Source organism: Crocodylus siamensis, chromosome 1 (genome assembly GCF_052110815.1).
Source record: "Crocodylus siamensis isolate JL-2025a chromosome 1, ASM5211081v1, whole genome shotgun sequence".
NCBI lineage: Eukaryota > Metazoa > Chordata > Crocodylia > Crocodylidae > Crocodylus > Crocodylus siamensis.
In genome coordinates this window covers 3,955,492-3,982,189 of record NC_143395.1, presented here as the reverse complement: position 1 = coordinate 3,982,189, position 26,698 = coordinate 3,955,492, and the positions used below count along the sequence as shown (strand labels likewise).

General features: G+C 52.2%; 1 protein-coding gene across 1 annotated transcript; it reads left to right on the top strand.

Annotated features, from left to right (window-relative positions):
- Positions 1-2,512: 2,512 nt before the first annotated feature.
- CTSB (cathepsin B) lies at positions 2,513-25,812 on the top strand. The gene is made up of 10 exons (XM_090029440.1): positions 2,513-2,634; positions 11,464-11,615; positions 14,425-14,510; positions 15,591-15,705; positions 17,143-17,261; positions 19,067-19,152; positions 20,052-20,198; positions 21,490-21,606; positions 22,723-22,851; positions 24,222-25,812. The coding sequence occupies exons 2-10, from the start codon at positions 11,481-11,483 to the stop codon at positions 24,317-24,319; spliced, it is 1,032 nt and encodes a 343-aa protein (XP_089885566.1). The 5' UTR covers positions 2,513-2,634; positions 11,464-11,480; the 3' UTR covers positions 24,320-25,812.
- Positions 25,813-26,698: the final 886 nt, after the last annotated feature.

The following is a 26,698-nucleotide window of genomic DNA, read 5'->3' as shown; positions in this document are numbered from 1 at the left end:
AGGGTTGCTAGATCCTGACTTGCCTGCCAAATACAGCGTAGGCATAACATTGGAGCCCCCCACAGCCGGAAACACCCCTGGGAACGCCAAGCAACATCTTCCCCGAGCTGATGAAAGCGGGCAGACACGCCCAAGATCACACAGGAGGGAAGCTGGGGGCAAAGCAGGGAGCTGAATCCATCTGTCTCAACCCCAGGCAAGCCAACAGACCCAATCCTCCTATTCGCAGCCTGTTGGCCGGCCCAGCACCCTGCACTGAAGCAGCTTCTAGTATGTGAAAGAAATATCGTATGCAGTAGGTGATACCATGGTCAAGCTTATTCCTATATACAAGCATGGATCAAACCTCCAAGCATCCAAAGAGCAAACAAAGAAGAAAAAAAAAAGGACAGACATTTACAGTGCTGTTGTTAGGGTGGTAAAGTGCTTTAACCTCTGTCTGGCCAGCGGACCTGTAGCCATTGTGAGAAGGTTTGCAGGCTGGGTATCAGGCTCTTCTCCCACATCACTGCCAAGCACCACTGACCCACTGATTTTGTCTTCTTTCATCTGTTAAGGAGTTGGATGGCCTGCCCTAAGCTGCTAAGCCCTAGACAAAGGACAGGAGCTGCTGTAGATAAGCTAAGGGAAAAGGTGGTAGACAATAGCAAGGAGCTGGGTGTGCCAACCCCTTGGCTCCAGTGTGTCCAGGAAAGCCTATCAAGAAGGGAGGGATTTTATCTTTTATTACCTCACCTACCTGGTTGGAATAGTCAGACAAGCTCTGAAAAGCAAGACTTCCTTCATCAGGTCTGAGGAGGGAAGCAATGATTCCCCCCCCCTCGCCACGTTAACGACCCCTCTTCCCTCCATTTGGAGGGTCTTCATCTGCCAGGAATAATCTTCCTTTCTTCTGATAATTGTTTCTCTGCTACCCCTGGGAATTTCCCTCTTCCCCTCCATCTTCACAGTTCAAGTCTCACTGGTTGGTTGCATTTCTGCTCAGACCTGATGAGCACAAAAGCAGGTGTAGCTTTATTTCAGGTCCAGTAAAAGATATCACCCTCCCCCCCACAAAAAAACCGCCCAAACCCCTTGCCTCTTGCATAATCCTTGGACCATCATGGCTACATCATTCACTAGCATCAACAGTAATGCCAACTCTCATGAAAAAAAATCAAGAGACACTTGATTGCCCAGTCAAATTAACTCTGACTCATGATTTTCTGATCGAGAGATCACATTTTAGGGATTTTGTTCTTCTGGCGAGTGTAGAGAGTGCCGAGCTGGTAAGTCTGTGGAGGGGACAGGGCGGGGGGGCAGACGGAGGGGAGGGAGTGGGGCAGCAGGGGCGAGTTGTGCAACAGAGCCGTGGGTGGCTGTCTGTCCACGTGCATGCATCTGCCCCTCACTCCCAAACCACAGCCCCCTCCAGCCCTGCTGCTGCCCCTCACCCACAGTACCCTGCATCCTCCCGGGCTCCGAACCCTACACCCCCCCTTCACAAGTAACCCTCCCCTCCATGCATACGTCAAAAGCAGCATCTCGTGATTTACATTCCAAATCTCTTGATTTTTTAAGAGTTTGTCCCTTGATTTTTGACACGACAGGGCTGGCAACACTGCATCAAGAAGGGACTAAGCATAAGGAAAGAGCGCAGGAGGCTGTGTGTTTGAGGAAGAAGGTGATGAGAACATTTGGACATGGTGGACTAGCTCCGATCTGTTCCTGGAAAAGTATTTTAGAGCATTCGCTTGAAGTCACGACTAAGCCTTCGGCTTTCATAAAGGAATTTTAGGTGGATTACCGGGGTGGTCACAGGGGGAAGACATGCCGGGCTGGAGGGACCGCCCCGCCGCAGACGGGATCGCGCTGGGGGGAGTTTATGCCCACCGGGGCACGCTCCTCTTCAAAACTGGGGGAACTGGTGAGCCTCACCGCTTGCGGGCAGCCGATATCTAAGGCTCTTGCTGGCGCCCCTCTCGGGCTGGTCCCCACGGGGGACAACCACCCGGCTCCAGCGCCTGAGGCTGCCCGGCGGGTCCTCCACCTTTCTGGACCCGCCGCGTCCCTCGATAGCTCCGAGGCACCCCTCAAACGCCCGTTCTCACTCGGTGCCGGACGACAGCGAGATAGCGGAGCAGCTCTCCTGCTGCAAGGAGCGTCACGACCGTGCCCCGTGACGACCTCTTCCTTTTTCATTTTATTTTTTTTTTTTGTGAAAGGCAAGGAAATTACACCGCCCCCGCCAGCCAGCGCCTACACGGAGAAACCAGGAGTAAGCTGGCAAGGTCCAGCCCTCAACGGCTAGGCAATGCCACAACTGCCCCCTGCGTGGCCGGACAGGGCCGCAGCCAGGGCACAGCGGCAAGCCCCAACTCGGGAGGGCTTCGCCGCCTTACCGCTGCCCTTCTCGGCCGGTCTGGGTGCGCCCCCGCCACGGGAGCCCCCGGCTACCGCTCAGCCCCGCTCCCCTCAGGAGCGGCTACTGTCCCCTCAGGCTCTCCTCGCCCACGGCCGCGGCAGGCCCCGGCCCCGCCCACGGTCACGCGGCGGGGGGGCGGGGGCGCGGATCACGTGAGGGGAGAGGCACGTGGGCTCCGCCGGGATAAGGGCCGCGCCGGGTGGCGGTGGGTACTGCTGCTGCTGCTGCAGGTAGGTGCGGGAGCGGGGGGGTCTGGTGCTGCCGCGGGTGCTCAGCGGTCCCCCGGCTTTTTTAGTGGCGCAGGGCCCGTTTGTGCCCCGGGGTGGGGGGTGCCCCTCAAGGGAAAAGCCCTCCCCCACTTCCCTCCGTTTTCAAGGGATTTTTTTTTCCCCCTGAAATGATTATTATACTTTTCATTTTATTTTGGTCTGATCCGTTTTTCGAGCTCGATCCTCTGCTGCATTCTCGCCCCTCGTGGGGCGTGCCGGGCAAGGTGACCTTCCTGCCTGGGCCTGGCGGGCTGAGCGCCCGGTGGGTTTGCAACGGGTGCGGAGTCCCTTCCCCGGGAGACGCGCCAAATCCAGAGCTGCGTCGGAGCTGCCCTGCCTTCACGTCGTTGCTTTTTGCGGGTGTTACTTAAGGGCCTGCTGGGGGTCGTCTCCCCCCGTTGTGGCCGTCGGCGCTTTCCCTTCTGGGCAGACGAGCAAGGGACTCGGGGCTTTGCACGGGGTGGGAGTATGCTGCGGGTTGAGGTGGTTGCATGGGCGCTTCGGGAGGCGGGGGCTGTTTGGTTATACCCTGGGCCTTGGCCCTGCACTGGTCTGAAACATGGGGTCTGGTCTGTAAAGACTTCTGGGAAAACAACTCTTGGGTGTGGATGTTTGCCTCTCACTGCTGCCTCCCTCCCTCCCTCCCTGCAGAGTTGCTCCCCCTCTGCAGTGCAGGCTGGGGTTGCCCGGGTGGCTCCTGGTGCTTGGTGGAAGGAGATGCTAGACATGCGCAAGGGCGTGTGAGCATGGTGACGAAGGGGCGAGGCCTGTCCAGGGTTTGGGGCAGGGTGCTGGTCCCTGGAAGAGTCCTCTGGGAGCAGCTGTGATGTGCCTGCCCTGCGTGGCTTGCCTGCTCTCGGTCGGCCCTGGTGCCTGCGCCAGAGATCGCCGCAGAGGAAAGCGCGCATTGTGATTGTGGGATGTGCAACATGGGATTAAAATGGCATCTGCAGTGCCTCTGCAGTCACTTTACCATTGCTAAAAGAGGTCCTGGGCGGCTTCCTCTGCCTTGTGCCATCCCAAATGCTGCAGCACGGTAGGATGGTGCATAGGGCATCGCTGCCCAGCTTGGGGCTGCTAACCCTAAAAGGGCAGCCCTGAAATCTCCATTCTTAAAAGCGGGCGAGGGGACCGGGCTTGTTCTGAAGCACAGCTCAGGCCACCAGAGCCTGGTTCGTGCATTGTCTCTGACTGGTCCTGCTACCGGGGTTTTGGAGGAAACTTGCCAGCCCTCCGCATCCCCGACTAGACCCCTGGAGCTGGTTCTGACCGAGAAGTGTTTAAACACTTGTCTAAATGCTGCAGAAGGAAACTAGATTCCAGTGTCTTAACTCTGCAGCATAGGGCTTCTTGAGATGGTCCCAGTCTGTATCGTGGGTATTTGACACCTGATTAAATCGGAAGCTGGGGGGGGGGGCTTGTGCTGGGGGCATCCAGGTCTTGTGCAAGCATCTGGAACTCAGTTTAATTTATCCAGATGCCTCCTGAGTAAAATGAAGCTGACTTCCTTAGAGCAGCCTTTCTTTTCAGTGTGCTAGTACTGTGTGGAGAGGGATGCTGTGTCTTGCAAGCCTAGAGCACTTGCTAATTTTGCAGCCTGTGTAAAGGAGGGTAATGAAGAGACATTGCCATTCAACAAGAGTGCAAACAGGTGCTTCTGGGTTTTGGGTTGTAGCTGTGTTGGTTCAAGGTTCTTGAGTAGCTGTGATTTTTATCTTTTAGTAGTTGGAGGGGGGTGGGGAATGTGGTGGTTTTTTTGCAAGCTTCTGGGTGCAGTTGCCCTCTGAAAACTGACCTTTTGGTGAAGATGCAGTCCTATGTACCCTGTGCTTTGGGTCTGGCACTTTTGTGACAAGTGTGTGCTACCAAGCTAAGCTCGTGACTCATAGCAAAGTCCAATTGCTTTGTGCACATGTCGGCTTTGTTTCAGCCTAGTGTTGCACACACAACGGTGACAAACCAAAGCGACAGCCATCGCTGTGAAGGATGGGGGAGGATCTTTCTACACTGAATAGGTGTGATAGTTTCAAGAAGATGTAGGCACAGCAAGTGCAGTGTTTCATAGCCTGGACAGACCCATGATTTGTATTTTCTGCCTCTCTTGGGTGCTCTTAGGATTCTGTGAAAGCTAAGCCTCTGGGGAGGTAGACCAGTATTGTACCCACTTCCAGATAAGTAACCTGAGGCACTGACACGACTTTCCCTAGAGTCAGTGGTGGAGGCCTCAGTAGAGCCCAGGTGCTCTGTATTGTCTTCTGCTCTAGCCAGTCCCAATCCATGAAGAGTAAAAGCTTCCTGGATACTGGCTTATGAATGGGAGCATCCCCTCTGCATTTGGTATCAGGGCAGCAGTGTCTTCACACCATTGCCCCATGGAGAGCTTCAGGACTGCAGAAAGTGCAGCAACAAGTGGCTGTGTGCCTGGGACCTGCCCTGCCCATTGCTTTGTTAGATAGGATGGGCATGGATACCCCTGAAAGCAGCACAACTACCACTTTGCCCTCCACCCTCTCCTGTAAAGCATGGGAGGATGCAGATGCCCTCCCCAAGCATTGGTGGGGGGGGCAGAGTCATGGGGAAGTAACTTATTCAGCTGTTGGAGAACCAGATCTGAGCTAGATCAAAGGCACCCCTTCTGCCAAGTGTGGGTGTCATCTCAGGTTGGGCTCAAGTAGGTGCTTTCTGCCCCTTCCTAGAAGAAAGCACTTAGAAGAAGCAAAACTGCATCTTGGAGTCTTGTGGCTGTTTTAGATTTTGACTTGTAACCAGGCACCAAAAGAAACAAAGCAGTGTCTCAAAAGGGTTAGTTCCTGTTTCCCTCTCCTGGGCCCCAGCCTGTGTTCAGGGTGGTGTGTCCGGTCCAGCCCCTCAGGGTTTCTCCGGTGTCGCATCAGTGTGGGACATCTGTGCCTTTTTCCGCACCCACGTGTGGTGGTGTTGTGGTCCTGCAGAGGCAAGCACAGTTGTACCAAAACCTGTTATCACCGGAAAAGGCCCTTCTCTGTTTGAGTCTATAGGAATTTTGTAACCTTTAGCACTTTTTTGCTTTCGCATGCTGAGGCAACTAAGTGGGTCCCCACATCTGTTTTATGCTAGCAAATAGATGATTAGAATCTGTTTGCATGGGCAAAGTATGATCTTGGCATGATCCTTTTTTTTTTTTTTTTAAGATGGCTGAGGCCTGTTATAGGACTCGTTTGCCCTTGGGGTGGGGGGGTTTGCATGCATGTTCCTTATGTAGTGCAGAGGACTTATTTGTCTTGAACCCCAGCTGCTGCTTGTGCAGGTGTCTTCAGCCTGTTGTGTATTGGGTTCCCTTCCTTTTGTTTGTTTGGGGTTTTTTTTTTTTTTTTTTTCCTTAAAACCAAAAACCAAAAGAACCTGAGAACCACCCACAGGAAAAACCATTCTGATCTTGCCTTACAGAAATTCCTCTGCTGAAGTGTTACTTTGCCTGCTCATGTGTGCAGAATCATATCTACTGCTACGAGCAAGTAAATACGATGAAACTTGAGAGAGCCTTTTGTTAAACTGGTACCAACGGTGAGAAGTTGCCGTATCAAACTTGAGATGCAGCGTGGCATTAAATAAAGCAGTGGTTACAAGTTGGAACGAAGTCCATCCTTGTGTAAGCAGGGCTCTGATAACGGGGCTTGCTGCTTGAGCTATGCAATGCTTCCGGTCAGCGTGCAAGTGCATGTGCGAGCTCTGTGGGCCGCCTTCAATGCTGCATCCAAGGCACCTTTTGGGGCTGGGACCTGCCTGCTTCTAAGGTTGCAGGACCAGATGGGAAAAGGTGAACCTTGGGTAACCCCATACATGGGGGAGTGGAGACTGTGATGAATGTGGCTAGTTACTCTTATGCAATAGCACCACATCCAGCTGGTTGTTGGGGTGTTACACGCAGGAACAGATGCAAAGCAGAAAAACTGAAATAAACTATAGCCCTTAAGTGGATTTGAAGCCTTTGAAAAGCCTCTTGTCCTGGGCCACCTGGACCCTGTGTGGGTGCAGAACCAGGTACAACTTCATGCTCTGTGCCTGCTCTTGCAGAGGCGAAGACTACTTGGGGCAGAGGCGATTTTAAGCCTCATTAGCAGCATACTTGAGACCTCAGCAATTTGCTCTAAAAAGGCGATTTGCTCCCCCAGTTCCAGCCTTAAGCAGAAACTGGTAGCACTTGATTGAGCCCTTCTGAGCTGCTAAGGCCACTGCATTAGCCAAAAAGGGTATTTGCAGTCGGATGGCGAGGCTTGGCATCAAAGCTTGTGGTTGAGGGAGGTCTTCCATTGATACTTCCTTTGGGAGTGGCTGCCCTGGGCCTTGCCAGGCTCTACCCCTGGGATGCAGACCCCCAGGTACTGTGCATTAAGTCACGCTGGGCTGGGCAGCTTGGCTCTGCCCATCCCTCCCTGCCTCAGTCACGTCAGTGGCTTTGGCCCTGGTCTGCACCGGTGCCAGGACACCCTGAGCCCAGTGCGGCCTGGCCTGCTGGTGAGCAGATGGGGGGGCGGGGGGGTGCATCTGGGCTCATCCTTGCTCAAGGGCAGGAACCCAGGTGTTTTGGGGGGGGGTCCCAGCCCTGTGTGCAAGAGGGGACCCTAGGCATCTAGGAGCCTTGGCATAACTGATGATTAGAGAACATTATCAGCTACAGCAGCCAAAAAACCTGGTAACATTAATTTTCCTTTTTAGTGGCACCAATCTGATGTGCAACCGATATATCCGTGCGTCTCTGATTGTTAGATCTCCTATGACTTGGACCCGTCCTAGCTGACGTGGGTCTGAATTTGACACGCTCATCTACTCAAACAGTGACCTTCAAATGAGATGGGTCCTTGGGATGTTTTATATGGGCATTTTTTCCCCACCCCAGTGAGTGTACTACAGCAATAACAAGAGCATGAAACCAAGGTTGGGTACAGCTTGTGCCTGGCACTATCCAAACTCGGTAGGAAGCAAACCTTCAGTGTGAAGCCTCTGTCTGTAGGAGGCTGCCCGTTGCCAAGCCTCAGTCCCCACCTGGAGGCACGTTTCAGGTGGGACCTTTTGGCAGCCTCTTCCTGCTAGGCTTTGCTCACTGACTGGGGGGATAAGAGAAACTACCGAGCTGAAGTCCAAATTGCTTTACTAAAGGAAGAGAGCAGAGGGGCCAGGCTCTTTCTAGTCAACACTTGCCCTCCATGCGGAAAAGGGCTTTGCAGAGAAGCATCTGTGTTCAGTTTAGTCTCTGGTTGACTGGTGTTCAAAGTGCACTTGGGAGCTCGGGTTGTGTAACCTGAGGACGTGTGCTCTCTCGAGCTTGTCTGCCTCCAGACTCTTGCACAAACAATGTCTGCTTAAACGGGAACCTTGGCAGAGCTGGGTTGTTTTGGTTTGTTCCCCCCCCACCCCCAAGCCAGGAGAGTTCATGGAGGGTGAGGTGTGGAAACCATGTTTATGCAAAGACTTGGCTTGCTTTGGTGGCACTGCATCTGTCTGACTCACTTGGGTTTCTTTGGTAATGGGACCCAAAGCAAACTCGGCCGTGGTCCTGGGGCCGGTGTGTATTGCACGTTCCTGGGTCCAGTGCAGGGGAAGTACCCTAACCGTGCCCCGCAAGGCGGTTTTCCCAGCGTAGGGGAAGACGAGTTTCTTGGCAAGGGGTAGTAACCCTGACTGAGATAATGCAGTTATCTTCCCACTGTTACTTCCAGTGGGAAGATCTTGCCTATATACTGACTCTTTGGAAATGGGAGACTCCTCCCTAGTTTGCTCCTACCATACGGCTGGGGGCAAGCAAAACTAAGGGGGGCATATGAACCCCAAGCCTCTGGGCTTGGGCCTGTACATGAGATGCTCAGCAAAGGATTTGGTAGCATCTCAAGCCCTAGGGTGGGGGGGGGTGGAGGATGCTTGCTGGTAGCAGGGCCACATGTATATGGTTCTTAAATGACCTATGAAATTTTGGAATTGATTTGGCTGATTTGACTTGGGACATTGTTTCCCTTAAACTTCACATAGGAGCTGACAGTGGGAGCAGGACCTTCTCAAATGCGGTACATCCCCACCATGACGTGGGCTGTGCTGCATTCACAAATGCTAGAAGTTGCTGCTGACCTTCACCTGAAGTCTAGGTCTAGGAGATGGCCAGTACCTGGCCCCTGAGCCAGCGCAGCCTTCTGGGTGCATCTTGCAGGGTATGTTTGGCTCTGCACACCAGGGAACAGAAAGCAGAGTGGTGGTTCAGGCAGGGGAAAGGGGATCAGAGCAGGGCCCATAGGGAGGGCATGGGGCTTAATTTGGCAAAGCCTTGGCTGGGATGTTGCATTTGGGGCTGGTCCTGCTTTGAGCAGGGGGTGGGACTAGGTGACATTGTGAGATCCCTTCCAATCCTCACTTCCTATGATTTAACCTGTGTTCATCTGCTAAAAGGACACAACGGAGCGGAGCGTGGATCTGTTCTTGGAGGGGGGTTGGAGGAGGCAAACCTAGCCCTGCAGGGGGGCTCCTTGGTACCGTCCGAGCTTGGCTCCAGGGCAGATGGAGCCCGGAAGAAATGAGCCTCTCGTCACTGGTTACTGAGTGAAGCTGAAAGCAACAATTGAAGTAGTCCAACCTTCTTGATAAGGCTGCCTGGGTGCTGGAAAGGGGAAGGTCGATGAGGCCCAAACGCATCCATGAAATGCAGTGCAGTTGGGGCACTAAGGGGCCGATACTGCTTGCATTCGGCATGGTGGCCTGTGCACCTTGGTGACTGCATCTCTAATCTGGTGGGAGCCTCTTCTGTGCAAGGGAGACTATGCAGAGCTCTTTGTGTGGGCCAAAGTCCTGTTAACTATTTAATACCTTAATGCTTGGGAGGAGGCTGTAGCTGGGAAAAGTTAATGCCTGGTGCAGTTCCTGCCTAGCACCTAGGAGCTGCTGCATTTTTAATTTTTCTTCCCCAGGAAGATGCTGGCCTGGCTTTTTGGCACATCTCTGGAGAAGCTGCTGAACTGCTGTGTGGCTAAAGGGACAGGGTCCATTTCCCTCCCCCCGCCCCCCCCCCCCCCCAAATCTTCAGGGTTCCTCAAGCCCCTCCTATCTGCTGCCCTGGGAGTGCTGGGGGCTGCTGGGAAGGAAGATGCAGCCTCTCTAGCACAGCTGTGAGAGCATCTGTGATGGGCTTTTTGCTTGGCTTCAGTCCCATGCACAGCACTGCCCGTCTGTGGGAGGGGCTTTGCACATCAGGGGAACGAAACATCGAGAGAGATGGGTCTTGCAGCAGCGTGGCTCCTATTGGCGCACAGCGATCTGAAGGGCGAGGCTTAAATCCTGCTGATGCAGTTGGAAACTTCCTTCCAGGAAAGCTTTTTATGGTTTCGCTGCAAAGGAAACCACCCTCTTAACCCTATAAGCTGCTGACATGGCTGTTGATTTCGGAGATGGGCTGGGTGCTGACTCCCTGACTGTGGGCAGGAAGGGAGGTACTTGTGACTAGGTGCCTGGAAACTTAAGCTTGGCATGGCTTACATCTGCCTGCCTGTGCTGAGGCCATGCCCTTCACCTAAACCTGCCTCTGGGCTCTCCTGGCACTAGAGAGAGTGGCCATGGGAGACTTAAATGACATGGCCTGGCATGTCTGTGCCACTCCAGGGCCTCCCTAGACCACACCTGGCACCAGCATGGAGGTGCTGCTGGCTCCCAGGACACCTGCCCCCTCTTGATCTCTGCTTCCAGCATGCTTCATCCAGAGGATATGGGATTTGAGCCTCCTGCCCAGTTGTGCACAGCTGCCAGGGCTAGAAGCTTGCTTAGTAACATGGACCTACTAAGGTAGTCGACAGTAGCTGGGCAGGGAGGGCATGTGGCTGGGCATGGAGCTGGCACAGCTCCGGTTGCAAAGGCCACAGATGTGGCTTGATGCCCGTTCTCATGTTCCTTTCCAGTAAGGAGATGGATGATTCCTGCCTTTACAGGAAGCAGTGGGGTGTGAGAGTGGGACTGCATGTCCAGACTGGCTCTACCAGCTCCAGACCTAGCCCTTGTCAAGCTGCTGAGCAAATACCTGGGAGTGTCCTAGGTGGGTGTGTGGCCTCCCTAGAATTCGTGCTGTGTACAGGAGGCTGCACCCCTGCTTGGTGGGAAGAGGAGGTTGGGGGTGTGGGAGCAGGGGGACCTCGCCACTTCCCTGCCAGAGGAATCCTGTTAAGGACCCACAGCTTTTGGTGGAGGTGGGGCTCTGCTGATGAGGCCCCAAGGGCATGTGCTGCAGTGAAGCAAGGCCCTAGCAGGCACGCTGAAAGGGAAGGCTTCCTTCTGCTTATCGGGTCACTGCTGGTAGGCACTTCAGTCAGTTTGTGTGGGGACACGGGACAGAAAATAGCATGGGGGGGGCTGTAATATGCATGAAAAGAATAGCAAGAGGAAAACTGCCTCTGCTAATATTGTCTTGGTGTGTCTAGGACAGAATAAGTAGTCCTGAAAATAGTTAGTGTGTTTAATTTGAAGTTACTGACTGGGAGGAGCTAAGCTCTGGCAGCATGTCTGTGCTGCCAGGGCTTCTCTAGCAAGGAGGGAGGTGCCGTGAGGCTTAGAGCAGCACCGAGCCCTGCCGTGTGGTATCTTCCCCTGCAGACTCGCAGTACATGGGGTCCTGCTGGGCTTTTGCCTCTGTGCCTGGCACCTGCTCCTAACCATCTTTGGCAGGCAGCTGTTCCTTTTTTGCTGGGAGGTGGGCAGGCTCTTGAATTAAACAGCAATTTTTGGTTTTAGCCATCGGGCAGGAGCAGTGACTCAGCATGGCCTGATGTGCAACTCTCTTTCCAGGGGAAGCAAATCGCTCCATGTCCAAGATGTGGCAGTCTGTGCCTGTCCTGTGTGTGCTGCTGGCTCTGGTGGGTGCGCGCAGTGTCCCCTACTTCGCTCCCCTCTCGCATGATGTGGTCAACTACATCAACAAGCTCAACACGACATGGCAGGTGAGTAGCAGCAGGGTTTCCGGGGCTTTTGGCTGAAGTATGGTGGCCCTCTGCTCTGGTCCTGCTTCTGGATGGAAATGGGACTTGTCATGCCAGCAGGGTCAGCCAGCTTGAGGATGGGGGAAAATGGCAATCTTCTGGCTAGCAGAGCTCTGTATTTGCATACCAACTGAATAGCTGGCCACGGATGAGGAATTATTTGAGTCTTGCGGCCACAAGCTGTTCTGGTGAGCTGTTGGAGGTCGCCCCCCAGCATGCCTACCTCTGCATGCAACAGCTCACCAAACTCCTCCTATGAGATGTGGGACAGGTGGATGTGGGATCACAAGGCAGGGTTGCAGGGCCGGGTCAGAGCCACAATCTGCTGTCTGCACACCCTTGCGGCAGGCGCAGAGCAGATGCAGAGAGCAGATGGCAGCTTTGCCTTGGGCCTTGGCCCTGTGCTGTCACCACCACACCAATCTTCTCCCCGGATGCAGGTCCCTGTCCGCGCATGCGTGTTGCCCACATGGCTCCTGGGAGCTGTATCTGGCCCCAGGGCCAGGATCTTGGGGCAGTGACAGCATGGGGTTGGGGCAAAGCTAGAAGCTGCTGCTGGGGGCTGCAACACCCTCCCCCAAGGGGTGTGCTGCAAGCCCTGCAGAGGAGGCCAGCAGTGACTCCATGCCCTGCCACTTGCTGGAGTTGGGGGAGGTGGCCAGCACTGGGACACCCTTGTCCCATACTAGCCCACAGCTTACCCTGGGATGCCCATGCAGCAGCAGCCCCCAGGCCTCATCTCGGTGTGGGGTGAAGCGGTACAGGGCTCCCGCCACTGCTGCCATCCCTAGTGAAGGCACTGCTTCCAGGGCTGGGGCTGCTTTCCATGAAGATGGGTACCTAGCCCTGGATACAGCTGCCTGCTCGGCCACATGCAGCCTTCATGGAGAACATCCCCCCCAGCCCCAGAGGCAGTGCCCTTTCTAGGGATCTTGCCACTGCCCTTTCTCCCCATTGCTCAGCCCTGTGCCAAGCTGGTAGGGCTGCTGCTGCCACTGCCACTCGGGCATCCTCTGGCAAGCTGTGCGCTGGCATAGGATGGGGGTGGCAAAATTTGCTTTGCAGGCTGGATGCTTCCACCTTGGAAGTACCCATGTAGCATCCCTTCTTCGCGTCGGGTCTCAAATCATTTCATAAGCAATGCAAGGAGGCCTGTTTGGTCTCTTCTGGCCTGTCTGCTGTTCAACAGCATGTGGCAAACTAAACTGCTGCTGGCCTCCAGGAGGTGTTGGTGTCTGAAGATCGTGTAGGAGGGGAACAAGAGAAGATTCTTTGCTGTCAGTGGTGGACACAGTCCCCAGTGACCAAACTAGGGGCTTGCATGTACAGTCTTGTCATACAGGCGCTTGCGACAGTGACCAACTCCGAAGGAAAGGCCGTTAAGAAAACGTGCACTAGTGTCATCTCGCCAGAGCACGGTGATAGATAAGTGGCTCGCACAAGGGAGAGGCTGTGGCAAAGGGAGAAGCTCTAATTCAGTGGCTTCCAACCTGTGGACTCCTGGGGGTCCATGAGCTGTCTAAAGAGCCTGCAAAAGGTGGGTGACCAGAAGGGTTTAGGGGAGACGCTGTTTCCCCTAGTGCCCCCTGGCATGACAAGGAACAATGGACACAAGTTACTAGAGAGTAGATTTAGGTTAGACATCTGCAAGAACTACTAGGAGCTGGAACCAACTTTCTAGGGAAGTGGTGCTGGCTCCTACCCTGGGGGTCTTTAAGAAGAGGCTTGATGCCTACCTGGCTGGACTCCTTTGAGTCCAGTCTTTTCTCCCGTCCAGGCGGGGGGTCGGGCTTGAAGGTCTACAAAGTCCCTCCCGACCCAACTTCTATGATTCTATGAAAAATTGACTGACCAGTCAAAAGTGTGTGAATACCCACACTTACAATTCAAAGGGGTCTGCATCTCCATTCAGAATTTTTTTTTTTTTTTTTTTTAATTAAAAAAAGTTAAACCACTGCTTTTAATTGATCCTTCTGACCTGAACCCAGAGCAGCAGTTTGCAAACAAGGGAGGTGCAACCCAAAAGCCCCACACAGGTACTGGATGGGGGCTGAGACCCTTACTGAAATTCAGCTGAGTGGTTGGGATCTGACCTGAAGTGGGGTCACTGCAGATCAAAAACTGGGTGCATCTGGCAGAGGGGAAACCTCTTCCAAGAAGGATCAATGCAAAAGCAGGACCTGAAAGCAGTGCCTCAGTCTCATGTCTCAAATCTGTCTGCCTGGATTACTAGCCATGGCTTGGGGAGGGGGGTTCTGAGAAGAGGCAGGGGTTGTTGAGGGTTTTACGGTACTGGTGGGGGAGGCATGGGCTCGAGTACCTCTTTTTTTTACCATAGACTTGGACCCAGGACTTGCCCCTCTGTTCAGGACCAGACCAGTTGTCATATCTGGGGTCAGGAAGGACTTTTACCCCATGGTTAGGTTTGGCACAGACTCGGGACGGGGTAGGGGGATTGTCTGCCTTGGTAGCGGGGGTTGTGGCCCTCTACCTGGGATCTCTTGAGCCTGTAATAATGTTTTACAGAAGCAGGATACTGGCTGCTGTGGTTCCCCCTGCTTTACCTGTGTGGCTTAGGGTGTTGTCAGGGTTGATGGCAATTTTAGATTATGGATTTGGATAAAAATGATCTTGCCTGGGGAAGGGGGGCTGGACTAGATGACCTGAAGGTGCCTTCCAGCCCTACTTCTCTTCTATGTTCAGACTGACATTAGGAACTTGCTCACTATTAGCTCGGGCATCTCGGTGATCAATGGCTTGTTTCTTGCAGGCTGGGTACAATTTTCGCTACGCAGACATGAGTTATGTAAAGAAACTGTGTGGTACCTTCCTGCATGGGCCCCGGCTGCCAGAGCGGTGAGTGGTGCTGCAGGGGACTCCAAGGTTGTTCCTGGGTTAAAAGCAGTGGAGGCCGACCTTTTTTGATAGGCATGCCACACGAGTCCTGCACTGTCCCTGAGTGCCGCTCTGATCCCCTCTCTCCTGCATGCCACAAGCTGCCTGTGGCATTGCCACGTTGGACTGGAGCATTTTCTGTCCCCTCGCCATCCTTGCATACGTTCTGTAGCGCCGAGCATTTGGCGAGTGCAGCTTCCTCCTGAACTCTTCTAATGACTTTCATGACTTTGAGCCTGTGCTTTATGCCTGAATTTACTTATCTGTTTTGGGAAGGGGTGGTTGTGAAACTCCAACATGCATTAACCCCTCGAATGCCCCTTTTCATAGGGTCCAAGTCTTCCTAATTATTCCATCCTTGTCCTCTTCCCACCAGTTGTCAAATCCCATTTCCAGAGCTCCTTCACCCAAAGCCCTGTGGTGTTGAAGGGAAACAAAAGATTCCCAGGCTTCAAAAATCTGTGCCCTTTTGGGCATGCATCAAAAATGGGACCTCCTTTAAATGAACTTGAGGGGAGGGATTAAATAAACAATGGATCCCACCCCAGAACTTCCTGGTGACTTCATTCCTCAAGATGAGATGGGCAAGCTCAGGTCCCTATTCCAGATTGGGTCAGACGGTGACTTGGATATCTCATGCGGTAGAAAGAGTCCTAACCACTAGCTGCTGGTCGTGTTGCAAGTCTTTCCCCCTTCATCTCAGGCCACCACCCCAGTAAGCTCAGCTGAGTCTGGGGTTGAGTGTAGGCCTGACAGGGTAAGACTTTGGTCCAGTCTTCCTCAAGAAGCTGGACTAGATGATCACAGAGGTTCCTTTTGGCCTTGGAGCTGCTGCAGTTCACATCCATCCTGCTGGGAACTTGGACCAAAGTGTCCTGGGCTTCCTGGACCCGCTTGCTCACTAAGCATTTCTGTGACCGGCCGAGCTTGACACTCGCCTTGTGCCCTCTAAAGAGGGTGACTACTGGTCTGGCCTGGGGGTCAGGGTGGGAAATGATGTTGATACTTGACTTTAACCTAGCGTTCCCTTTCCATTTGAAGGGTTGCATTTGCAGAATACCTGGACTTGCCAGACAGCTTCGACTCCCGGGAGCAGTGGCCAAACTGTCCAACCATTAAAGAGATCAGAGACCAGGGCTCTTGTGGCTCTTGCTGGGTAAGCAAATTGTTCTGGCTAGGACAAGCTAGCAACTGGGTAAGGCTGCCGTTGGCTCTGCATGAGAGCTTTGCAGAGGGAGGCTCTGAGGCTTGTCCCTAACTAGTGGGGAAGAGACTTGGGATGCTTGGCCTCTAGCCTGTGATTTGGGTGGCTTCCTGCGTCTCCAGGCTGCCGTGGCAGCCCCATCTTCCCACTTAGACCAAAACACGTGCTGCTACCAGCCGTAGACTGCAGTAGGCTGTACCTGCTTAATGGTGACTTGACAGTTTGCTTGAAGCTGCTTGTCCAGAATATTGGGTAGGAGAAGAGACCAAGGAAATAAGCAGGTAAAAAAAAATATCATGGGCAAGAAGAATTCGGAGAGCAAGTGAAGGACGGGTTGAGGGAAGTTGGCTCAGTTGCTTTGAGTCCATTTAGTGGTTTTCTACCAGCTAAATCTGGCTTAGGGCAGATGGCTTATCTGCACGACCTTTTTACAAGTCGGCATTTCCTGCTTGACGACAAACAAGTTTTGTTTAACAATATCAGGCAGTTTTTTTTTCTTTTTTTTGTTTTTTGTTTTTAATAACCTGTTGGGTGCGCTTCTGCATATCCTAGCTTTTATTTAATGGGCTTTTGGAGGTAAGCCAGATAATGGATCTTTATGCTCTAGTCTATACCTCAGCCTTGACTGATGCTTGCTGAATGATCCCTCTGCAGTGAAGCCAGATAAGCACGTCATTTTTTTTTAAAAGAGGTCTTCAATGTAGAAAAAGAGCCCTTTTCCCTAATAGTCTTAAAAGTCTCAGATGGGCAGATTAAACAGGATTTTGACATTTGACATGATCTCAATCTGCCAGTCGACATCTTGTTACTTCGTTTGTTTGTTACCTGCATTCCCTGCCTAGCGTTGTGCTGCTGCTGCTTTGCTTGTGCTGGGTCTTGTAGCTGTGTGACAGGGCTGATTTTTAATATGCTGTTCGTATTTCAATATTCAACTGATGCTCTTGAGCACTTGGTTTTGGTGGGACAGGCTCCCCGAGCCTTCCTTGGTCCCCAGAGGACCCCTGTGTTTCAACCCAGTTCCGTCATAGAATTGCCCTGCACGGTGGTCGGTGACTTAAGCTGATGGGCGAGCTCTTGCTGCCATGACCTAGTAATAAGTTTTAAAGGATGCTAATAGCTACCCCATTAAGCAGTATATAGAGAAGGCAGGAGTCCTGACATCTAAGCTTCTCTCTCTAGACATGGCCTGCTGCGGAGCAAGGCCTATGTCCTTCCCCAGACTCCCACCTGCCTTTTGTGACCCAGGATCCAATTGCCACACTCTGCACAAGAGAAACATGGCTTTTGCCAGCCACCTTGCTGTTTAGTCCCCAGTGTCTGTTTTTGTAGACCTCAGATCCTCCAGCCCTTGCGGGAAGCGTAACAGTCTTCGGTTGGGCTCTTTTGCAGGCATTCGGAGCGGTTGAAGCCATCTCGGACAGAATCTGTGTCCACACCAACAGCAAGGTGAACGTGGAAGTCTCGGCAGAAGACTTGCTGTCTTGTTGCAGCTTCGAGTGTGGCATGGGGTGAGCTTGCAGCTAAGTCCTCTGTTTTGCTGATAGGCATGACGGGACCGTGTTCCCAGTGACCAGCCCAGAAAGCAAATGGATCAGTCCTTGCACAGTGCTACTTGGACCCACTTCCCTTGCCTCTTTCCTACCTGTGACCACTCCCAGGGGAAGGGGAACTTGTCTACCACCTCGTAGCACTTTGGCCATCTTTCCTGGATGCTTTCTTCATGCTCAGAGCTGCCAGGAATAATGATCTTTAAGCATCTGCTGGACACAGATGGCAGAAATAATGGAGTCCTTGGTAATTCGGGCTCTGGGCACCAGGTTAGAAACCACCTTCCCTCGGTTCTGGCTTTTGAAAGCTCTGAACTGGAGGCAGGCAAAGTTTGGCCTGTGATGGACTCAATTTCCCAGCATCCTGGCTGTTTGGTCCATTGCCATGGAGACCATGGCCCTGATGCTCCTGGGGTCACTGGAAACTGGCCAGAACAAGGTGGGCAGGGGCTGCTGGGAAATGAAGTTCAGATTTTGCCCACTGAATTGTTCTAGTACCTTAGCACAGGGACTTGGCCTTTATGCTTCCCCCAGTGCTGCACTGACTTGTGCAGAGGTGGATTTAAATCCATTCTGGGGTAGCTCCGATTCCTTTTAGCACAGGTCTCCATGGAATCGGATCTGCGCGGCTTTTCAGCTCACCTCCCTGAACTCGAGCTTTCTAACTGAATAACTCCCCCCTTTGTCTTGGAACTGGGTAAATCTTCAAGTGCTACTACATTCTGTAGGGGATATTTTAAATACATGTCCATAAGTCCAGGGCACCTCTTAATTGGTTGATGGAAGACCCCCCATATGAGAGGACTGGTGCAAGACTGCAGCCTACAATGCTCTTGCTCATTTGAATCGTGTGACCCCATTCGCTCTACTGGGACCGCAAATACATTTTTAAGGTGCATATACAGGCTTGCAGTAGAGTGCTTGGGTCCTTTCAGTGTTTGCCTCCTGGCTGCCAGGGAGGAGTGCAGAGTCATCCCTGGCTGCTTGAACAGGAGGCTGGGAGCTGGGACCCCTGGGTCCTCTGCTACTGTTACTCACTGTATGGGCAAGCCCAGTTCTGTATATGCTCTCATTAAAACAGCTGTCATACCCCTTGGAGTTTGAGGCACTGGATGAAGAGGCTGTCTTAATTGGTAGACCACTGAGCTGGGATGCTTGACTCTACCACTGACCTGTTGAATAACCTTGGGCAAGTCTCTTGACCTCTGCCTCAACTTCCCCATGTGAAAGAATATCATCCCCTTGATCCTTAGAAATCTAGAGCTTGGTAATAACTAGCTGGGTTTGACCATTCCTGCAACCACTTGACTTCTTTTAGAAGAGGAGTCTTGTCATAGTTCCACTATGCCATCCTGCAACACATGTGCCCCTTAAAGGTTGCTAGACTGACTATCTTCTACCCAGAGCATTAAGCTCAGTCTGGACTGGCTCGGGGCTCTTAGCTGCAGCAGGTTATGGCCTCCAGCTGCAAGGTGGCAAATGCTCCCTTATTTTCAAGAGAATTTTACATGCAACATGTATGGGGGAAACTCACAGTATGGCAGCCCTGGCCTTGGGGGAAGTACTTCTTGCAATGCAGTGCATTGTGGGGGAACTGCAGAGATGTGGCTGAGAAGCTAAAGAAATATGTGAGGCTTGGGAACTGCAGTGTTGGATCTAGAGTCTCTTTCAAGTGTCTCTTCCCCAAAAGCCTAGGTACAAGCCAAGGCCATGCCTCGGATTGAGCTAGGATTGGTGGCTGACTCTGCTACTGGTGGTTCTTGCAGGTGCAATGGTGGCTACCCCACTGGAGCATGGCAGTACTGGACCGAGAAAGGCCTGGTGTCTGGTGGGCTCTACGACTCCCATGTGGGTAAGCTGGGATGGTGCATGCTGGGTCCAGAACGGTGTGGTGTTTGGAGGGGGTTGGTGCTAGTGGGGACACAGTTATGGGCCCAACTACACCCCTGACCCTGTCTTCGAGGGCACCTCCCATAGAGCTGAGGCTTCCTACCTCTTCCCTCTTCGGGAGCATTTCTCCCATGCATTTGGAGCAGGCCTGGGAGCAAGAGGTACCCACCTTGCTTTCCCAGAAGCCCTGGCTGAGGTTGGTCCATCTTGGGGAGGGGGTGATGACTGATCCTTTTTAAATAGGAGCTTTTAAAAGCATTGTTCCTCTAATCAAAGGGGCAAAGAATCCATGTAAATAGTCTCCTTTGCCACCAGGAGTTTGTCAGCTATTTCTACACCCCCAGTTTTCCCCCATGCCTGCCTGGGCATCTCTGCAGATCTGAACCTTGTGAATCCCCCCCAGATTGACTTTGCCTCTCCCCGTCCAAGGCAGCTGCTGCCTCTTCAGTCCAGTCTGCACTTGCACCTGCTGCCTAGAGCTAGCTCAGCAAGGTGTCTGAGGTGGGACATGACAGTAGATGGCTCTGTCTTGTGCTACATCCTCAGGAGTTTGCTGTCTGCTTCCTGATCCTTTCTAGGTGCGTTGCCCAACTCTCCAGTTCTTTGAATTAACCTGGTATGTGGACAAATTAACACCCTTACCCCAGTTGGGTAATAGGAAGCTGTAGTATCTCCACGCTGTGGTAGAGCATCTTCAAGTCCTTTGTAGTAGGGGACCTATTCATCATTCCTCTTCTAGACTGAACACAGCTGTGTCCTGTCCCTTGCTGTAATGTCGCTTGGACACCTGCATTACACTGGTTGGCCCTAAATGCAAGGGCTGATGGGGGCAGCTACCTGACCTTCTGTCTCACTCAATAGGCTGCAGGCCGTACTCCATCCCTCCATGTGAGCACCATGTCAACGGGTCACGGCCGCCATGCACCGGAGAGGGTGGAGACACACCCAAGTGCAACAAGCACTGTGAAGATGGCTACAGCCCTTCATACCAGGAGGACAAACACTATGGTAAGGGAGGCTTCCCCACAGCAGCAGTGGGGCATTTTTCCTTGTAACTTCATAGCCTCAGATCTCATCTGCACCAGCTCATAGCACCAGCTCTCATGATGCTGCTGTAGCAAATGTGCAGAGCTAACAGCATGTGCCACCAATTCTTCATGGCCCACAAGTCTGCACATCCCATGCCCATGCAGAAGCCTACACCCATGGGTGTTTCTGTGGTGGGGAACATGATGAAAATCATGCTCGAGTTCAGTGCTGTTCCAGAGAGGGGGCTCACCCAGCAGGACGGAGACTGAAGTGAAGGGATGTGAGCCTCGGGTCCTTGTGTTAGCCCCGCAGGAGATCACTGCAAGCAAGAATCCTAACGCCAGAGGATGCTCCCAGGACAAAAGCAGTCCTTTGACTGTGTAAAGGTCCCAAAGTACTTGCTAGATCTGCTTCGGGGAATTAATCCTTCCCACAAAGCTCTTGCTTTGCATGTTCCCCACACTTGCCAGTGGCAAAGCAGGTGGGGCTGAGGATTTTATTTTCTGTGGTTTTTGTTTTTTGTTTTGTTTTGTTTTGTTTTTTTCCTTTGGGGGGAGTTTCCCTCTTGGAGACCTGAGGTTTTTCTTTTCTTGGAGACTCGTCATCTCCTGTGGGCTTGCCTGGGCCTGTCCCTAATTGTGGGGCCTTTTCTAGGTGAGGAACTAGGGTTATACTTTACTAGCCACTTTAGAAGCCTTGCAAGGCCTCCATTCTCAGAAGAGACTGAGAGGGAATTTTAATAGCAGCCTTCAACGACCTGAAGCGGGGTTTGAAAGAGGATAGAGCTGGACTATTCTCAGTGGTGGTAGATGACAGCAGTAGTCTAAAGTTGCAGCAAGAGAGGTTCAGATGTGAGACTTTCCAAATATCCATAGGAGGGTAGAGGAACCCTGAAGCGGGTCACCCAGAGGTGGTGGAATCTCCCTCATCCTTGAAGATTTTTAAGGCTCAGCTTGACCATTTTTGCCTGGGAGTGTCCATGTTAACTAGTGCCGTGGAGGACAGCAAGGCTATGTATGGAGATTTCTCCTTCCCCAGTCACGCCAAGAGTTCAGTCTGATTTGGAGGCCTCCTGTCCTCTGAACCAGCAGACGGCAAAGTGACACTCAGTTCCCCTTGAGTTGCCCAAGTCCTCCAGGGACCTTGGGGCAGGCCCTGGCACAAGGTGAAGATGGATGAGTTAGCTTCTGCCGGTCAGCACGGCCTCTGGGCAGGGTCTGATGCCAACCTAGCTTGCACTGAGGCCTGGGGTTTTGCTCTCGTCATGCAGGTGTTACATCATACAGCGTTCCTAGCAGTGAGAAGGAGATAATGGCCGAGATCTACAAGAATGGCCCGGTGGAGGGAGCCTTCATTGTGTATGAAGACTTCCTGATGTACAAGAATGGTAAGCATTGCATGTGTCTCAGTGCGTGGGGCAGACATGGGTGGGAGTTCCTGGGTTGGCACAAGAGTACAAGCTAAAAAGTGACTGGGGAACATGGATGCTCCAGACAGCTGACGGCACTCTGCCCAACTGTGGTGTAATGGCAAAGGGTGCCTGTTACTGCGCTGAGTTGCATGTTGGGGGAGTTAATGGTGTCAGATTCATAACTAGGCTGGGCTCTTTGGTGTCCAGTAGATGGGGTGAGGGGTGGCTGTAATTTGGGGACATGCACATGCATGTGGCATAACCAAGCCACCTCTGCCCCCAGGGTCCTCTGTTCTAACTTGGGCTCCAGGGGGCAGCAAGTAGTCAGGCATGTATAGGTGGGTTCCTGCCAATCCTGGACTTCGTGCTTCAAATTTCTCCAACAACCAGGATGCTGAGATGGTCCCAGACTTCACAGGCTGTCCCAGCCAGTCCGAGATATATGGTCACCCTACCAATGGACCACTTTAGGTGTGGCTGTGAGGTTGCCAGCCTCTATGCCTGCTATGTGCGAGGCATGGATGTGAAGAGGCCCCCAAATTGAACATCCCAAACTAACAGTTGGGCCAGGTGTTTTTTTTTTTGTTTGTTTGTTTGTTTGTTTGTTTTTTAAATATACAAGCGAGTGCCTCTAAGGCCATGCTGCAAGTTGGTGTCTGAACTGGAACTAGATGCGAATGCCTAGCTTGCAGTCCAGTCTCACATTGCTGCATCTATGGCACCTCCTCCCCATCACCATTGCATATGAGTTCAACTGGGTGCCTGCTGCATAATGGGAACTTGTCTACCAGGGCATAAAAAGACTCTTGTTCTGACATTACCAAGCTGCGAGCTTTCGCCCCCTGCAAGGGGTGTGTGGGGGTTAGGGTCAGCATGCAATTCTTTTCTAAAAACTTTTTTGTAATGTTAATTGATGGTTTGAATATCGTCTGTGAAAGATGCGATGCAGCCTTAGGATAAATCTACTTATTGGAGCACCAGCAAAGGAACTGAAGAGCAAAATGGTATCAAATGTTACACTAGGAAGATCTAAGAGCTGTGATCAGGCAGATGCAATGCACCACCACCTCTCCTTCCTTTCCTCTCCTGCAGGTGTGTACAAGCATGAGACTGGGGAGCAGGTTGGAGGCCATGCTATCAGGATCCTTGGCTGGGGTGTGGAAAACGACACCCCTTACTGGCTGGCTGCCAACTCCTGGAACACAGACTGGGGTGACAACGGTAAGCGGCCAGGCAGGGGGTGGGATGTGCTGCTGCTTTGAAAGGCTCTTTCAAATTTGGTTAATTAGATTTTCAGGCAGGCGGGCAAATAGCAACAGCAGGCATCTAAAAAGACAATATCCTTTTTTTTTTTTTTTCCCCTTCTAGCTGGGTGGAAAAGGCTAAATCTTGGTCTGCTCAGTACTGCCCCCAGGAGCAGGGCCTGGTGGGGGTGGGCAGTAGCTCAACTCAGGCTTGAGCATTTCATGTCCTGCCAGTATGAAAGCCTTTCCAGCTTCACAGGGTTTAAGGGAATACAGACTTGTCAGACTGATGTTCACATTGTGGGGTCAGGAAGCCATTTGCCCCATGGTCAAACTGGTATGATTGGCTGAGGATGGGGGGTTGCCTCTTTTCTGTAATGGGGGTCCTGGTCCTCTATTTGGATCCCTTTTTATAGAAGCGGGACATAAGTGGCTGTGGTTCCTCGGCTTTAAGGTGTTTGTGTTGTTGGTGTTGAGGATAGTCTTCTGCAGAGTCTAGATTTTTGTAGGATAGTTTGAATAGGGCTGATCCTGCCTTGGACAGGGGCTTGGACTAGATGCTTCTGGAGGTCTCTTCAAGCCCTACTTCTCCATGACTCGCAGACCAATCTCTGGCCTGGTGACCTTTGCTGAAGCAGCTTGGAGCAGCCTGGAAAGAGGTCATTTAATGTACATGGTGTTTTTTTGAAGCGGGGAAGAAATTCCCCTGCTCCAAGCAGATTTTAGCATCTTGCACAAGGTACTGCTGTATTAACAGTACTCCAGGGCTTGGGTTTTTTACCTCTGCTCCAGGCTGCCAGGCCAGCCCCACAGGCTGCAGCAGGGAAGGCACACGTCCTGGACCTGGTTCAGAGATGCTGAAGGTGGGAGGACACCTGGTGGCAGAGTCCAGGTTGAAGGAAGAATACAGCACTGGCTCAAAGCTTGAGACATCTGGGCTCAGCCAGGTGCTCTGTAGCAGATAGGGAGACTAAAACAGGGTAGAATAGCTGGGCCTAGGTCCTACAGGGCATCTCCTTAATCCCTGGGGCAGTGAGGGGACAAAGGTATTCACCCTAGTGCTATCAGGCTAGTGAAGGTTGTGCATTGGGGCAAACAGGGCTATGGGGGGTATTTTTGCAGGGGGGATGAGCTGACTGAAATGTGGATACAAATGTAATTTGGGCATAATGGGAGTCCTAGCATCACACAGCAAGTTGGCTGCCATGATGATGGGAAGAAGAGGGACTCGGCTGGAGTCCATACGTAGGCTGGTCCCATATCTGCCTGTCTGGGAAGTGAGATGGGTCCCCATTCCCACCTCTCTGCCCCCTTGTGAGATTTTTAAACAATTCCTCTCCCCTCTAGGCTTCTTTAAGATCCTCAGAGGGCAGGACCACTGTGGAATAGAGTCGGAGATCGTGGCCGGCGTGCCCAAGACTGAAGAGTACTGGAGGAGGATTTGATTATAGCATCTCAACTGCGGCCAAAGCTACCGAACCGCGGAGAAGTCTGACTTTGGATGCTTTTACCTGGTAGCAGATTAGGGGCAGAGCTAGCCTATGCTCTGAAGAGACTGTATAGTCAAAGCCACTTTTTAAGGAAGCCTTTTATCTTTTTGTTTTTAATTGTACCGTGGGAGGAAAGAGGCAGGCTGTGCATGGATGCACTGCATGCCTCTCTCTGCCACAGGCATCTGCCCTAGAGGGGAGGCTGCATGGTGGCCACCTCCAAAACCATCCTTCCCTACCCCAAAGACTGATGCAGGGGAGGGGCTGCTGGCATCTCATGCAGCAGTAAGGTATCCTGAGAAACTTTGGGCTTTTGGTGGCCTGGTTCAGTAGAGCGTCACTGGCTAAGCCTGGGGGTGGGGAGGGGGGAGCAATTAATTTTCTTCTGGAACCACTGACCCCATAAGCTGCAGGGCATCATGACAAGGTGACCTACTGGGTTTCTTCTATCTCTGATGTAAGAACACTTACCGTGACGGAGCATGGCCTGGTAACCTGTGTCCCGAACATGCTCTGCAAGCTGCGAGTGCTCTACAGCAGCCTAGGTTCCCCAAGTGGGTATGTGCAAAGCATGACCTGTAAGTGCACGGCTCTGGATAGTGCCCAGAAACTTCTGAAAACTTTGTGCCTTGGTTTTCCTAACTTTTTTGCTTCTTGGGGGAAGAGACAAGTGATTGACGCAATACTGACCATTTGAGGTGGACTGGCTCTGCAGAGTTGCGGGGAGGGGAAAAGGGTCCTTACTTATAAAGTAACTGAAAGCCTTTAGTTAAATAGCTTGCTGTTTTTAGCTTCTGCCAAAACACTGGCTGCTACACCTTGGGGGTTTCTACTCTGGGAAGCAGGGGGTGGGGGAGTTGGTGTGAGCTCCAGATACCAAGCATGTCTGGCTTCTCAACAAAAAGAGCACAGTATAGCTGCTACCACCCAGCCCCACATCCTCCCAGGATACTTCTTAAACAACCCCCATCCCTTCCTTACAAGTCCCCAGTGCAGAATATGGAAATCCTTCTATTGCTCATAAGATCTCAATACTTCTACTTGATACCCCAACAGCCATGGGAAAGAGGGCTTAGCATTGTCCGTGGCAGTGGCCACAGGAGAAGCTTGCGGTCATCTAGCTGCTTTTGCACTGTCCCGTAGCGCAGGAGACTTGAAGACTTCCATTTTTGTTCCTAGGAACTTGTTTCCCAGAGGAGGGGTTTGAGGTAGGTGCATGGGCAGAACTACATGAGAACAAAGATGATTTTTAAAGAACAACTTATATTGCTTAACTGAGATGCCACAGTCCTGGTATAAACTTGACGGGCAATCCCAGCACCTGTCTTTAGACTGTTCTGGTATTTGGTGTTGCTTCTTAAATTCAGTCTCCTTTTAATGCCTTTGTTTTTGTAATTGCTTTAACCACTAGTGAGGTGACTTCAGTGCCAATAAAGGTTTCTCCTGTCTCTTGGGCTCCTGTGTGGTGGAAGGGGGAGGCAGCTCTCTCTGGGACTTCTGCAGTTCCTAGGCTTGCTTCTCTGTTTTGCGGTGGCTGGCTTCTGGAAAGGAGGGAGCTGTATGTACACATGCTGCAGTAGCATCTGTACACTCTCTGTGGATCCATATTCATGGAGCCCCTTCTGGAGTTCCCTTCCAGGAAGGGAGTGCTTCTGTCTATCTCTAAAAGCCCAGGTCTCCCAAGAGATGGGCACCTCTGGTGCTCTATAGCTCCTTTTTGTAGGTAACGTTTGACAGCCTCTCTGAACCAAAAGCTGATGAATACAGGTGGGATGCAGTGCACAAATCTAGTATAGCAGCAGCATGTGCTACAAACAGCAGCAATCGAATCCCACCTTGGACCAAGGTCTGTTAATTCATAATTGCTTAACAGTTGCTGATCTGTGTTTTTAAAGCAGGGGTATGTGATCCCTGGCATAGTGCCATGTCAACCAGCCTGGGCACTGGATCAGGTGCCTGATTTAGGCCACATGCCCCAGGACTCATTCCAGCCTCTAACCTAGCTCTGCTGTCCAGCTGGAGTACAGGGCTAAGAGGTAAAGGACCACTGCTGTGGGTCCCTGCCCTGTTACCTCAAAGCTTCTGTAGAGGGTATATGCAAAATTGTCCAAATGCTACTGAATCCCACAGCCTGCAAGAGGTCTGAATACCTAGATGTCTTGGGCTGGGATGCTCAAAAAAGGTAACTTGGAGACAAGATGGGTACAGCTAATGTGTTCTGATCAAACCATTTTCTTGAGGGGAATCCTAGGTTCAAATCTCTGCCCTGGATCAGGGGTGTGATTCCTCAGCTCAAGGACCAGCTTTAACAACTTAGCTGTTCAGTAACCTGGA